At 37.6% G+C, this 16944-nt stretch overlaps 1 protein-coding gene across 2 annotated transcripts in view; it reads right to left on the bottom strand.

The window, feature by feature from the left end:
* The window catches only part of FGD6 (FYVE, RhoGEF and PH domain containing 6), a 110272-nt gene that overhangs the window by 89315 nt on the left and 4013 nt on the right, over window positions 1-16944 (bottom strand). For both annotated transcript variants that reach the window (XM_041738378.1, XM_041738379.1), the window contains exon 2: window positions 12243-14643. In XM_041738378.1, the coding sequence (XP_041594312.1) occupies window positions 12243-14643 (2401 nt within the window). The remainder of the gene's footprint in view (window positions 1-12242; window positions 14644-16944) is intronic.

Raw genomic sequence — 16944 nt, 5'->3', positions numbered from 1 at the left:
GTCTTATATTATAAGGCAAAGAGTTTGAATTTTAGTCTCTGGGGCATAGGGCATCAAATGATGCTGAATTACAAGATAATTCTTTAAAAACAATAAACCAAAGATTCTCATTTGAAAATAGGCCAAAGAAACAGAGATTTCACCTTAGAGGATACATAGATGGCAAATATGCACATGAAAAAGATATTTAACATCATCAGCCATCAAGGAAATGCAAAATCACCACACTGGATGTCACTGCACACCTATCAGGATGACTAAAAAAAAAAAAAAAAAAAAATCACAAACACCAAGTGCTGAAGAGGATGTGGAGACACCCAACTATTTACATTGCTGGTGGGAAAGTTAAATGGTACAGCTACTCTGGAAAACAGTTTGGCAATATCTCCTAAAACTAAACATGCAATTACTACATAACCCATAATTGTACTTTTGGGTATTTATGCCAGAGAAATGAAAACATATGTTCACACAAAAACCTATACATGAATGTTCATTATAGCTTTATTTTTTTAAAGATTATTTATTTATTTATTTATTCATGAGAGACACAGAGAGAGAGAGAGGCAGAGACACAGGCAGAGGGAGAAGCAGGCTCCATGCAGGGAGCCCGATGCGGGAGGGACTCGATGTGGGACTGGATCCTGGGTCTTCCGGACCACACCCTGGATTGAAGGTGGTGCTACATCACTTGAGCCACCCGGGCTGCCCTTCATTATAGCTTTATTTGTTAAAAGCCAAACAATAGAAATGGCCCTTTAACTGGTTGTCCTTTAACTGTAATCTTACTCAGTAACAAATGGAAAGAATTACAGATGCATGCAACAACTCAGATGGATCTCCAGGAATGAATAGAATGATGATTCCATGATATGTAACATTTTTGAAATGACAAATTTGAAATGGATTACTGGTTGCCAAGGACTGGGGAGTGAGATGGGTGGGATGCTGGTATGGTTATGAAGAGATAACAAGAGGGATCTTTGCAATGATGGAATTATTCAGTATCTTTACTATGATGGTAGATACACAAACCAACTCATGATAAAATTATACAGAACTACATATACACTGAGTACAAGTACAACCAGGGAAATCTAAATAAGATCAGATTTTATCATTGTTAATATTCTAATTGTGCTATTTTACTATCATTTTACAAAATATTATCACAAGGAGAAACTAGCTACAGGATACTACTTTTTCTCTGTACTATTTCTCACAACTACACATGAATCCAGTTATATCAGTAACAATTTCAACTTAGAAATAATTAACCAGATTGTAAATTCCTTATGAATAGGAACTGACTTTGGTCTCTCTGACTTCTTGTCTGATTCCCCCACCCCTCATTTCTAAAAGTTGAGACCAGTGTGAGAGAAAGACATACTAAGAGGAAATTATTTGGTTTCTGGTTTATCCAAGGGGAATTAAGTTTATTAATTTCTATAAAAGTAAAATCTATATTTTATCAAAATTTTCTATAAATTCTATAAAATAAAGTCTAAAACAACTGTCTTTGATGTTGTTGGCTTACTAGTGAATAAAATCACTTGAAAATATCCCCAGTAGCAGCTAAAATGTCACTACGTTTACATAGGAACCAGACGCCTTTGAAATCAACTGTCATTAGGTAGGAGTCTTTGGGCATGAGAGTCACAGAAAACTGGCAGATTGAGGCCATGAGATTTCAGCAGGCTCCTCTAACAAAAGCCTTCAGAGCAGTAGCACTCTGCTATCCCCTTTCTATCCTGTTTTAGGATGAAGCATTAGAAGAGGAAAGGCAGGAAACAAGTGATATACAGGGCAGTGAAACATATGTCTACACCTGTAGACTAAAAAATGCAAGCATTTATTTATACACTTTTTTTATAATGAAACATCCTCACAATGAAGCACATTGTGTACTTATTTCTAGATAGATTTTAATTTGGATTGAGAAAAAAACCCTAAAAATTAGAAGTCTGAATTATAGAATATTTCAAATGAAATACAACTTGGGTTCTTTCCTTTACATGTATCTCCTTTAATACCCAAGTAGAGGTCTTATCAGGGTTGCTTTAGAGAAACTTATAATCAGCACTGAAATAATTTTATGAAGCACACATTGTTAAAATACCCAGCAGAGTATGCAGAGAAGGAATTTAAGTATATTTTCTATAAGATGATTTTCAGCCTTTATTTACTTAAAACTAGCCAAATTCAGCTGAACCAAGACAGGATAACTACAGATGCCAAATTAAAAAGTCACAAAGAGGGATCCCTGGGTGGCGCAGCGGTTTGGCGCCTGCCTTTGGCCCAGGGCGCGATCCTGGAGATCCGGGATCGAATCCCACATCAGGCTCCCGGTGCATGGAGCCTGCTTCTCCCTCTGCCTGTGTCTCTGCCTCTCTCTCTCTCACTGTGTTCCTATCATAAATAAATAAAAATTAAAAAATAAAATAAAAAGTCACAAAGAGGCATCATGATCAGTGTCACCTTGGAGATAGAATCCATAAACCTCTTGGTTGTCAGCTGCCCCAGAAATGATGCAAACAGTGCTCATCTAAGAATTTCTTTCAACCCACAGCCCAAATCTATGCATTCCCTCACCCAGTTTCAGGTCTTGCCCTCTTGTAATTTACAAGATTACAGAAATCCTACCTCCTCTAATATTCAACTAGAGAGTGTATCACCTGCCTCTTTGGGGGAAAAAAGCCCTGCCATTCACCTAAATCTCTTTTTTTCTCATTAAGATAATAAGGACAGGGCAGCCTGGGTGGCTGAGCAGTTTAGTGCCGCTTTCTGCCCAGGGCGTGATCCTAGAGACCAGGGATCGAGTCCCACATCGGGCTCTCTGCATGGAGCCTGCTTCTCCCTCTACCTGTGTCTCTGCGTGTCTCTCTCTCATGAATAAATAAATAAAATCTTTAAAAACATGATAATAAGGATAGGATGGTATCATAAAAGGTATTTCAGCCTTACAAAATTATTTACTTTGGGGATCCATAAGTAGTGATTAACTATTAAACTACAGTGCTTCAGAGGTCAGAACGTATTTGACAGAATGACATGACAAATAGTGATAACAGCTAAAAAAGTAACTTTCATGTAAATCAGCAGGAAAATATGAGACATGCATAGTTCTTTCTGTGTCACCGATGTCCCCAAGAAATGGTGGTAAATGAAAGGAACCATTTTAACTTGCTTTGAATAGAGCCACCATTAACTTGACTAAATGCAAACATGCTATGATTAGTTCCGTTTCCAAACACTGAAATATCAATTTCCTAACCATATAAATTTTCTAATCAATGAGCTCTCTTGCATGAAAAATGTGGGGCCTCTGAAAATGCTCAGTGATGTCTATATATATCACTGCAGATGTCCTTGTGTTTTCTGTCTAGACAGTGTACAAATTGTGTACAGAAATATTTTGTCCCCTGGGTAAAAAATTCATAGACCTCTACCAATATCAAACATAAAAGAAACAAAAAATGGCAAAACCAATGCCTTGTAACACAGAACATTATGAACATGTTCTAATTTAAAATCAGTCATGTTTCAGGGTCAGAAAACTGGGTTCCACACTGTTTACCTACATAAACCTGTGTGCCCTTGGGAAAGTTACTTAATTTCATTAAGTCTTAGTTTCCTCATCTGTAAAAGAAGATAATATCTGTCTTATAACAGGGACTAAATTAAACACATGCAAGAGCTCCTAGCATGATGGTGGCATAGCAGAAATATTGAGTAAATAGCAGCTATTACTATTTAGCATGGAATCTGTGTTACGTGATGTTAACAGCATTTCTTTGATATTATCTGATTGATAAACTTTTGATGAAGTGGGGGAAAAATTGGATTGATTGAGAGTCAGATAATGGAGGGAAGAAAGTTTGTTAACATATGTGAGAACCATCAGGTATTCATTGGCTGAAAAGTTTCTGCTTAATTTGAATCCTCATCTCCCTGAAACCACCTTAAAAACAGAGCCATATAATCCTATGTTCATATGCATATATAATCTTGCATTCATAAGCTGTATGCAGCTGTCCTTCCTGTCCATCTCTTGTAACAGAAGAAAAAAGGCAGTGTCACAATCAAATCTGAACTTTTTATAACAACTAAGATCACCTGAGTTTTCCTAATCTTGCTGACTTTCTCTGCAAAGGTTCCACAACACCATTAGCAGGGACAATGTGGTATTTTAAAGCAGAAGGTTGGAGTCTTGATTTTGTAATTTCCCATCTCTGTGGTATGGGGAAAGTCAACAAGTCTTGCTGGGCTTGGCTTCATCAGTAAATGAAGAGGCTGCACTGGTCAATTGTAATGACTCATTTAGTTCTAAAATTTAACGGTTTCATAACTACATTTGACCTAAAACCACTAAAGGCATACCTGACTTTCCAAACTCCTCAAACTACCCCAAAGACACCCCATGTATGTTTCCTCACCCAAACCTGATACCAAATAAATCATATCTGACACATGAACAATCTCATTACTCATCTCTCCCTCCCCTGTCCTGAGTCCTTCCCACAACCTAGCAAGGCATAGGCAGGAACTGTGCTTTCATTTCCCCTCATGTAACAGTGGAACCATGCAATAAAAATTTGAGTGAAACTATTACTCATTTAAATTGAAATTTCTGTTGACTTGTGACTGGATACATGTAAAGACCAATAGAAAGACAGGGGAAAAAAGTCACTAATTATTCCTTCTTTATATTATACCAACTTTCCTGGACTTGAAATTACAATTGACAAACAGTTCAAATCAGAACTGCTTTTCAGATGAAGAAAACAAAGTATAAGCTATTCCAAATTTATTAAAAGCCAAAACTCATAAAGACTCCTAACTCTGGGAAACGAACTAGGGGTGGTGGAAGGGGAGGAAGGCGGGTGTTGGAGGGGAATGGGTGACGGGCACTGAGGAGGACACTTGACGGGATGAGCACTGGGTGTTTTTCTGTATGTTGGTAAATTGAACACCAATAAAAATTAATTAATTTTAAAAAAAAGCCAAAACTATTCTTTATTTCCTAACGTTTCAGATGATACTAACAAATGCCAAAGTATATCAATTATCATAAATGTTACCAAGAAACTGACTTCAAAGAAAAATATGAAGTATTTTTTAATACTAAGTAAAACAAATTTTCAATGGAATCCACAAGAGCTAAAGACTAAGTAGTTGTACCTTTTAAACAGAAAAAGGCTAACTGTGTTTGTTTTCCTTTTCATTTTTATCTAAACATTCAGGGGAAACTGACTTTCTTTGTTCAGTGTTTATTATTTCACCTTTCCTGAAGCAGAAACCAAAACACTTTGATAATGGGAGAGCCTGGTAAACAGATCCTTGGACATTAGGGCTCAGAACGACTAAGCCAGTTGCATTTTAGAGGTCCATTTTTCCTGAAGTTAATATCACCATGATTTGATTTCTTCTCATATAAAAAGGTATGATAATACCATATACAACCTCACTCAAGTCCACACTTATATAGAACCAAAATGGATCTATAATACATGCAAAGGCTGAGAAATCTAAAAGAAAACTGCAGAAGACAGCTGTTCTTCCTGGAAATGCTATTATCACACTTTATTCCATTGATATAGTCTATTTGGTCAACCCAAGTTTTATTAACTCCAAGGATAGATTATCTCTGCCGGATGTCAAAACTACTTGCAAATACTTTTTTCTTTCTCTTCAGAGATCCACTAACACACTTACTAGATTCAGATCAATCCAAAGCAGTTTTTCTATACCACTCAGAAGAAACTAGGCAGTTCAGTTCTTAAACTTAATTTTTAAACTCAATATTTAATAAAAAAGATCAGTAAGTACTTCTTTATAGTTTCCCATACCTAAATGTGTTACAACTGAAACTGCTCTTTGAGTTGTAACACATTTTGCTACACTTTGCTACTAACAAAGTTACAAAAAAGTATTAAAATAAATAGGCTCTTGTAAAAAAATAAATAAATAAATAAATAAATAAATAAATAAATAGGCTCATATAAACATGTCTACTTTTTAAATAAAGGGCTTTCCCTAAAAAACAAATTAATCTATGCAATTCCAGGAAAAGATGATGCACTTAAAAGAAATGTCTGGAAGAACACAGAAAGCTTACAAAAGTAATATACAAAGCACTGGCATTATTATGAATGTCTGAAATATGAACATACTCATCCCCCTACATAAGAACATGAGCCTAGATTTGGAATTCCCCTGAACCACCTGGAGGAATGGTGAGCCAGATTTTACCTTCTCCTCCTCTTCATCCTGTTCCTTCCCCCTTAATACTTTCCTCAACACACTGCCCTCTACCTTCTTGAATGTACCAGTACTTAAAAGTTATAAAAATTTTATTTGATTGCTCTGCTTTAGTATTATCATAGTTTCATCTGCTATTAATTCCACTGCATTCTTCATATATTAGAAGCTAAATAAGTTCCTATGTGCTGGCTAAGAACCCAAGACCTACTCACAATTATTTCTACTGCAAAAATGCACTAAATTCCAAACATCCTACTAATAGGTTTAATCCATTTACTACTGATTGATGGGTTATCAGATTATCTTTACCTATTAGGTCCTTACAGGAATTAAAAATGCTTAGGAAAAGAATGAGGGACTTCCTTGTCCCCTCCCCACATGTGCCATTTCCCAAAAGGTTCACATTGAGAACATTTTTCCAGGAAACAGGTCAGAAACTCATTTTGCAAAGCAATTTCTGTCTCACTGATGTAACTAATTATAATTTTCAAAAAGTAAAATCATGATATGATTGGCTAAATAGAGAATTTTTAGATTTTTACTATTCAAAAAGTTAATAAGCACAGCAATAGAAAACCAATTAGGTCTAAAAATAATGCTACCTTTCCCCTCCCTCCAGAAATGTGTAAATATCAGCTATCTCAAAACAGTATATTTTTTACGAAGACAGGATGTGTGTGTACATGTGTGCATGTACACACAATAACAATGTAGGATACTTGTTCTTCTATCTCTTTACTAAAAATATACCTCTAAAAGCATAATGTGACATTCTACCACAGAAAAGCATATATTTGATAAAATGTCACTTATCTGTTTTGGCAGGAAATGAGACCAAAGTGATAGAGCTGGACAAAATAACGCAATTTCACTAATTGCTAATAATTAATTTGAAAGAAAAAAAAAGAAAAGCCTTATTGCCAAGAATTAAAATCCAATGCATCTAGCTGCAGTTTCAAATGTAGGGTAAGTATGTAAACAAAGAGATTTGCCAAAATTGTGTGTTATGATTCCAACACAAGAAAGATAAATTAAAGAGCCATGCAAATTTTTTATATTTCCTGAGCTGATGCTGAAAATAACTCAGAGGAAAGGGCTTCTTTTGAGATATAGGAGTCCTAACCCTTATCCTTTGTGCATAATCTTATCAGTGCTGTGACAAGATGAAAATGCTTATTAGGGCTATTAATTTATACTTTAGTCATTACATTAAAATCCAACAATACCACCAGATGGTAAATACAACCCAAGAGAGATATCTTCTAGCACAGGTCTGACGATTTATAACACAAAAGCCATAACAGGATTTTAGAGGATTTGTAATTTGGCAGCTCGTTAAGCCCAGTTTTGTGTTTAAAATGGGGAGAAGACAAAAAACTTAAGACTTCCTTTTATCAGAAATGAAGGTATACTAATTAATTAAGAAGAAATTAATTTTTTTAAGATTTTATTTATTTATTCATGAGGGACGCACAGAGAGAGGCAGAGACATAGGCAGAGGAAGAAGCAGGCTTTCTGCAGGGAGCCTGATGCAGGACTCAATCCCAGGACCCTGAGATGACAGCCTGAGCTAAAGGCAGATGCTCAACTGCTGAGCCACCCAGGCATCCCAAGAAGAAATTATTTTGAAGTTTATTTTATTTTGAATCCTGGTACTTGAGGAAAACCGAAAGATAAATCCAAAACTGTCAAGTGATGGGGACTTCCAGGCAAAGTTTCAAGAAAACAGCCATCCACATTGGCTGATTCCATTTCCTCTCTTTGAAATCCTCAGTCTGCAATCTGGCTTTTTCCCAGAATACCAATGACACTGCTCTTATCAAGATTAGAAAATGACCTCCTACATGCTAAATTCAATCACATCCATTTTATAAGCCTTGGGTCAAGTGTTAACAAATCCGTGAAGTCAACTTTAATACCTTAATTGGGGTATAACTCAAACAAAGCTTGGGTCAATAACAACAACAACAAAAAAAATGTTGCCCTCTAATTGTCTGTTACCTCACTGGACAGAAGTTCCTGGGAACACGCACACCTCTTTCACCTTTGAAGGCACAGTGCTTTACACACGGTTAATATCATAGAATAAATAAACTGAGGACTTGCCAAGTTACCCAGGAAAACCCAGTAATTGTTCTTTTTTTTTTTTTTTTGAAGCGCTTATAATAACTAAAACGATAGAGGAAAGACCTAGAAAGGTTGCAAGGAAAATTTTTCTTGGTTAGAGAATTAAGACATCTGCTACAATTTTAAGAGAAAAATTCCCATATTTGCACACTATTATTTTGATTTGTCTATAACTCTTTAATATTAAAGGCCCGAATTTACTAACTTCCCTATGAAAATCAAACTTCTTAATAATACTAATAAATGAGCATTCACTAACTGGACAAGTCAGTGAGAAAAAAAGAAAGGCCTACTGGCCAGTGAGGTATTTTAGGATAATTATGTTTGAAACATTTTGGGGAAGAGAACTCATAACTGTACCCAAAAGGTACCAAAATGCCTGAGTTTCTCACAATCTTCCTCCCCAAAAACCTGCTTTTGAGAACCCAGAGCAGTAAGCAAAGGACGACCTATCTGGGACCATGTAAAGCAACTGTTTCTCTGGCCACAGGAATTCCCTTTACCCTCTTTTACCTTCAGATTTGACTATTCACCCTTCCCTGCTGTAGGGATTCCCAGGACCACTTCTTGCCCCATCAAACGCTCTTCCTCCAGTTTGTCCTCCTCACTCTTGCCTGAGGTCAGAAATTCAATGAGCAGAATTATGCAGAGAATGGGGAGGGAAGGGGGCAGGGGATAGAAATAGTAAGGAGAAAAGAGGGAAAAACATCCACTGCACACTAAATCCCAACTACCCAGCCCCTCCCTGCTCCTTATCACTGCCAATGCCTTACAGTCTTTCTCAGAGCAAACACAGCCCCCAGTTTCCTCATTCTTCTTTAGTCACCTCACCCTTTCCACAAACACTGCTGTCTCAGACCCAGGGGATGTGCTCCTCTGACAGAACGGTGCTCAACCCCACCCTGGCTGACCAAAGCTCCTGTCTGAGACAAAGAAGCAATGGGAGGAAGAATTCACCTAGAAAAGGGGAAGGAAGAGCCAGTTCAGTAATGGTTAATATAATGTAGGTGCTAACCCAGGTCCTCTACCAACATTTCCAAATCTCTTTCTTTGGGCAATACACTCGAATTTCCAAATTATCGTGAACTTTTTAGAACACAATCCAATTTGTAACTGGGGAATTGCACACAATTTCTTACTGAGAAATTACAAACATGCTATGAATTAGTAAATTCATACCAGCTGTTGGATTCATGAAACATCTGTACTCTAAAGAAGGTGACTGTATGGGCCACCCCAGGCTTGGCAATGTCTGTTTACTAATCCAGAATCCGGTTGGTTATATCTGTGGACTCTGCAAACCTAGTAAGTCTCTGTTAACCAGTCCCTATGAAAGATCCAGAATCTCTTCCCTGAGGATCAAGGAACTGTTAAAGACACTTCTTTATTCACTCCAGCAGCACCATCTTAAATAGGATTCGTTTGCGTTTTTTCTATCATTTTAGAATTCTATTCTATTGGATTTTAAATTAATTACTCCCAAGCAGAGGCCTATGTATTTTCAACAGTCAGACTGCCAAACAGGATTTCCATTTGGATCCACTCAGCTCATGTGAAATGTATGTCCCACTTCTCATTTACCTTGTGTCAGGCTGTCCAGGTGTCCTCCACATGAGGGCTTGGATTTTGCTTTCTCTATTCAATGTTTTACAAAAGATACAATCTCCTAGGAAAAGCTGTTACTCTGACCCTACGACTGAAGGCTTTTGATTCAGCTGGCACATTTCAAGAGTCTCAAGCCTGGCTCTCTGCTCCAGGCCTAAACAAAAATCTCTGTGGAAAGCTAATTCAAAAGCAGAGCTCACTCACTCTTTACCAAGCTGCTCTACTTGACAGCCTGTAACCTGTCCAAAGCCGCCCTCAGTTTCCTGTGGCCTTGAGAAAGAACCCTCCTTAAGAATGCCATCCAGCTGCACTGGCTGGCTGTGTACATTAACCCCTTCCAAACTGGTTTCCCACCATCATCTGAGCAGCAGTGCCCTAACTGCATAAGAAACATACCAGAAAAAGGACAAGTTCCAAAAGTTTACAGCTGGTGTTAGCAATAATCACAAATTCTTGGGATTTAAGTCTAAGGGCCAATAGGACAGCCAAATCTCCAATTTCAAGAAAAAAACTTCGCCTTAGCTAAGGATTGTAGTATACCATAAAGAAGCCAAATCAATTCCTCTTTCACATACACACACACATTATACAAAAGCATATTAAGAGGAAAGCACTACCAACAAAACTGTTCCATGGAGAGAAGAGCAAGCAAGAGTATACACAATTTTTTTTTAGTTGGATATTTAATTTCAATTTTCTGTCCAAATATTTATGCCAAAGAAAAGGCTTTACCTTGGTATTAATACTCAGGCAGTTGTAAATAGAATAAAGTCAAGCTATGAGAAAAGTTAGGCAAAGAGGTTAAGTCTTTTAAGACTCAAAGGAGGAAGGGCACAGATGATGAGTAGAGAAAAATGCTAAGATAGCATCTGAACACTAAAAATTAGAACAATTTTACTTGATACGCTAAGATTTTGCTTGACATTTTTATTTATTCAGTTCACCTGATAATCTTCTGAGCCCCTACTGTGTCACCATATATGCTACTATTTCTACAAAAATCCGACTGTAAGACCTGAGTACTTGAAGGGTTGGGGTGAGTGATCTAAGAACATCAAGACTTCAAAAAGGGCCTGTATGCTTTATGTTACACACATAACATCTTAAATACACTGCAAAGGTCTTCTTTGTGACTACAGAGAGAGAACAAAGCTTCCCCGGTGGTTGTTTACTTTGCCTCTTTTTCATTCATTCTCTCACCCAACCAACATCTACTCATCCTTCCAAACACCCTTGTGTGGCCTCATAAGGGATAAAAGATATGACTCAAACCCTTCATGGAACTTAAAACTGAATACAGAACATCAGACATACCAGTGAATGACTATACCTTAAGACAAACTGAGATAAAGGCTGTAGGGATACCACAGCATAATGGGGAGATCAGAATAGGAAATAAACATTTCCTACTAGGTCTGTAAAAGCTTCATAACATAGCCAATGGTTGCTGAGCTGGACCACCAAGGATGGTCAAGGTTTCAATAAGGTGGGTACAGTAGGGATATCACAGGTAGTAAATACACATACAAAGGTGAGAAAGAAAGGATAGTAGCTTTCCCTTTCCCACATTTTTCCTATGTCCATATTTTGGCAGTAATTAGTCTTTGAGAAGCAAAATAATCCTCAGAATAGAAAATTTTGTAAACTTAGAAGTTTTACCTGACAAGGCAAATGCATGGATTTCAAATTCCACAGATTCCTTTTTCTTTCCCTCTTTTTTTAAGTAGGCTCCATGTCCAGCATAGAGCCCAACACAGGGTTTGAACTCAAGTCCCTGAGATCAAGCCCTGAGCTGAGATTAAGAGTTGGATGCTTAATCAACTGAGCCACACAGGCGCCCCCAAACTTCACACATTTCTTTTTTTTTTTTTTTTTAACTTCACACATTTCTACACCTAAGAAATGAACCTCACCAGACTGGACAATTTCCTCCCCTAGATTCCTGCTATAACCTCTACGTTGGTGCCTTAGAGGGCCTGCAACCTTGCTGTTCTAGGTCTCCCTTGTACTACCTACACTACCACTGGTTCAAACCCTTTGAATCAGCTATTAAGTCAGCTACTTGCAAGCTTGCACTGAAAATACCCATTAACTGACTATATGATAAAATAACACTGCAGTTTGGAATAATTTAATATATGCTTAACTAAACCACTCAAGTGATTTTTCCCCAACTCACAGGGTTGCTGAAGGTTAATTTCAGTGATCCATGCAGAAGTAGTGTCCGTCAGACACCTAAGTGTTACCTGGAATGCTGATGTCTGGGTCCAAGTTGCAGCTGGCCATCTGGAGCTTCATATGGCTCTTCTACCTCATACACATTTGCATCGTCCTCCATGCTTCTGGAATTCTGCCTTTCTAACTCGGGAGTTTTCCCTATGGCCATAATAAATGGCAAGTTCTCATACTCTGGTATTTCCTCATAATGGCGTACATTTTCATACTCTGGTGCACAGCCACTTGTAGTAGATTTGCAAGGCCCCTGAGATGATGATTCCCTGGAGAGCATTTGATCATCCAAAGACTCAGCTCTTGGTCCATTAGCTGCACTGGTGTGGCCCCGAGACTTCTTCCTCTTCTTTTGGGATTCGAGGCTGTAGTTATCTGCAGAATATGCCTTGATGGGCTTACTTCTCTTCTCTTCTACCAACATGCCATGCCAATCACTTTCAATTCCTTTCTTCTCCCCACCTGAGAGACTGCCTGCGGTTGTATCTCCAAGCTGGCTATTCTTGAACCAAAATTTCTGGAAGTCACTCTTCATGAAACAGATGGACAGTTTCATGTTGAGCAACTTCTTTAAAGAGTTTTTCTTTTGAGTGTCTTTGCAAGGCTTAGTGCACCTTTCTGCATCCATAGCAGATAACGATTTTGCTCTAGGCTTAGTATTGGCAGTTGAAAGCTCACTATTTGATGATATTGTGACAGACTTTAGGGATTCCGGGTTCCCTGAAAAGGGTAAAATAGGATGAGGTAATTTCCACACTGGCTTTTCTGAAGCCCGTTTAGGCATATCAAAGGAGGACGACATATTGAGGTTTTGGGCACACAAATGCTGAAGGTGATTGCTTTCTAGACCCTTCTCTGAATTATTTTCTTCATTTGAGGGGTAAGAACTTTTCTCCACAAGCTCCTCTGAGGCAGCCTTTTTAAGAACTCCTGCAGCAGGCAAGCTGTGTCTCTGAGGTTTTTTGGGGACAATTCTTGAGGAACTTTCACCTTTTATTTTAGATTCCTTTTGCATTTGAGAGGCAGACACTCCCAGGTTACAGGTGGTAGGCAAATGTTCATTGCAGGTTAATTTGAGTTGCTTAGGCAGGCTCATAGATAAAGTACTGCATCTTATAAAATTGGTCCCTTTGTCCACAGCAAGTGACATACTAGAACCATCTACTGTCTTGCTGTCAGAACATAAATTAGAATCTGTTTCCATTTTTTCAAAGGAAGATGTTTCATGATGCATAGCTTTCTGTGGATTGACTAAATGTTGTCTGTCTCCATTGGAGTCCCCATTCAATTCACTTTTATTTCCTGGATTCACTTTGTCCACCCGTTCCTGGTTACACAAAACATTCTGATGAAGAATACTGATTTTATTGTTTTTCAAAGCAGCATCTAAAAGACAAGAAGAGTTACTGTCTAAATTCTCTGGTTCTTCAGTACTTTCACTAGGAACATCTACATACTTTTGACGTAATAGACGAGCAGCCCGTGTCTTTCTGGGCTTGGGGGTTGGAAATTTGGGGGTATATGGTACTAAGTGAATTTCTAAGGGACCAAGGTCTTTGACTTCTGATTTCTTACTAACACCACCTGAAGATAGAAAAGTACTCCTTTTACTATCATTTTCCAGAGTTTCTTGTTCAGATGAATGAAAGCAGGTATTGCTTTTTTCACTGGTATGCTGATAAGTTTCATCATTAAGTAGCTGTAGGTGGCAATGGTGATGATCAGGAACTTTTTCAAAGCTGGACGGGGAAGGTGACAAATCTGCAAACTCAATTCTGAATTGTCTGTTGGAATTATAGCCATCATTCATTTCTGGGTTGTCTGTGGATCTGTGCTTCTGTAGAGAAATAAAAGGTGATGTTCGTTGTGTTAAAACATCTTTGAGCTTCTCTTCTAGGATATTTGCCTTTAAAACTACTCCAGTCTGGGTCTTGATGTTTTCAACGTTAGAATCACATTTACTCCTTGTTTTTATAGCTGAAGAGGACTCATCAATTTTACTATTTTCTAAATTTTCATGCATTTCCAGGGGCTCTAAGATAAGTTGCTTTCCAAACAAACTCTCTCTATTCCCAAGTTTATGGATACACTGAGAATTGCAGGAACACACTGGTAGAATGTAATCACTGCTCTGATGTCCTACATTTTTACAATTAGAGTTGTCAGCATTTTCAGGTAATTCCTGTTTGTGCTCTTCCAAGTTCACAATGATTTTCCTTGATGGTAACTGCCCGATGTCTCTAACAGATGAGCCCTTCAGAACTTTTGGTTTTGGGGCTATTGCTGGTTTGGTTTTCTTTGTTGGCTGTGGAACACCAGAAATTACAATATCGGGTTTAGGTGCAACAGGAGGTGGAGCTGGCTTATTATTTGCTACCACAAACTTTGGCTTGGGGGCCACTGGTGGCTTCTTAATCTCTAGGAAAGAAAAAAATAATACTTTGATGACAAAGAATAAAAATCCAAATCAAAAGATGATAAATAATTAAGTTTGATAACATTTTTACTTTTTTTGACAATCATGGTAAACCTGCATTTTGCTAGGCAGATTATATTACTCTTGAAAATTCCTTAAATTTACCTTCAATTCCAATAATATAAAGCTCTGGGCAGAGTGTACATTTCTCAGCAAGTCCAATACATTTTTCTTCTAAATCTGGAAGATTATTCTATCTTCAGTAGACACTAAATGAAATCCCTGCCTTCTGCTTGGGACCTTAGTTTGTCTGCCAAGTGCTAAGTGAGTGAATTTGCCTCAGTTATATAGAAAAGACACCCTTTACGCTTACACATCAATTATTCTTCTACCTCAATGATATACCACAGAGTTAAGTGCCATTTCTCAAGAATCTACCTCATTAGAACCCCAAAACAATCTTAAAAAGGAATACAGAAATCAGAAATTTTACAAACTTAAAAAACAAAACCAATTCTTCTATATTATTTGATTTATTACAAAGTTGGTATTTCTCTGTATGGGCACTGTCATTAGGAATTGTCATTATAATCCTTCAATGAGGGGATCCCTGGGTGGCGCAGCGGTTTGGCGCCTGCCTTTGGCCCAGGGCGCGATCCTGGAGACCCGGATCGAATCCCACGTGGGGCTCCCGGTGCATGGAGCCTGCTTCTCCCTCTGCCTGTGTCTCTGCCTCTCTCTCTCTCTCTCTATCATGAATAAATAAATAAAATCTTTAAAAAAAAAAAATTCTTCAATGAGCTTTATTTTTTAAAAAGTCATGTGTATAGGTTCTATGCCATGTCTAATCAATCAGAGTTTCTGGGAATACAGCCTGGACATGTGTATTTCTTTTAAGTTCCACAGGTGAATATTCAGTGTTCTCTTTATTAATAACTACTATTTTAGAACATTTAAAAGATGACCACAATCTCTACTGTAGCAATCCTTCCCCACATTATATAAAAAGCACTTAACAAACACCTATTTTTTTTTTTAATAAACACCTATTATACTACACTAGATTTGTAGAGACCTGGTCCTAGCCTAAAGGCACCTCACAAAAAACTCACACAAAAGACCTATAAAATGAAGATATACAGAGCCCAAACATCTTTGGGCTGTATCTATTTTCCTTAGGTTCTTTTTCTCCCTATACTATCACTTATCACCTAGTCACATTTCCCCAAGGAGATCTGAGGTAAAAATAATTTATCTTATGTTTCTTACACTTCATGTATCTTCATCCAACAGGATCTAATGCTTAATAAAAACAATTTACTAAAAAAATCCTCAAATTTTTCAAAATATCTGTTGGACGTTAAGTACTTGAGTACAGAAGCTTTGATACTTCATTTAATGATGACTTTTTTTTCAATAAAGGAAATTAGTCACAACATTTGGGAAAATATATGAAAGTGGGGGGGAGAGTGGGAGGAGAGGGAGAGAGAGCGCGCATGAGAGAGAGAGAGAGAGAGAGAGAAAGAACAGGCCATTCTACTTCCTTTTACCAATCATTTTCCCAAACCAAAGTCCCATGATGCCATGTGCTTTCTCACTTAATTCCTGGGTGTAATGTCCTGATAAAGAAGGTAACAAAATACTTACAAAATAATTTAATAAAAATTCCCAAAGCTATACAATTTCAGTTAGCTATTCAATAAGCATGTTATTATTTTTGAGTACAAAAAATTGTAAACCCATTCAAAGCCTAATGACGAACCCTGCTATAATAGTCTATTAAATTAAACCCTTGACCTATTAAGTCTTTTTTTTTTAAGTCTTCTTTTTTTTTTTAAAGATTTTATTTATTTATTCATGAGAGACACAGACAGAGAGACAGAGACACAGGCAGAGGGAGAAGCAGGCTCCATGCAGGAGCCTGACATGGGACTCGATCCTGGGTCTCCAGGATCATGCCCTGGGCTGGTGGCGGCGCTAAACCTCTGAGCCACCTGGGCTGCCGATTGACCTATCAAGTCTTAAGAGAAAAGTATGAATGCCCAGGGCCTCCTTCAAACCTCCTACCTTACCCCAGATAATGAAATCTGACAAACTGTCATGTTGATTTCTGTAACCATTCTTAAAACATCCTACCTCTGGAATTTTTGAAGGAATTAAAAAAAAAAAAACAACTCAGTTTTGCAAGATGGAAAGAGTTCTGGAGATTGGTTTGTACAGTAACTTGCAGGTATTTAACACTACTGAGCTATACACTTATAAAGATGGTAAATTTATGTTAGGTGTATTTTCCACAACTAAAA

The sequence above is a fragment of the Vulpes lagopus genome, chromosome 23 (genome assembly GCF_018345385.1).
Source record: "Vulpes lagopus strain Blue_001 chromosome 23, ASM1834538v1, whole genome shotgun sequence".
Classification (NCBI taxonomy): Eukaryota; Metazoa; Chordata; class Mammalia; order Carnivora; family Canidae; genus Vulpes; species Vulpes lagopus.
The sequence above is the reverse complement of the archived record's forward strand: the minus strand, read 5'-3'. Positions and strand labels throughout refer to the sequence as shown.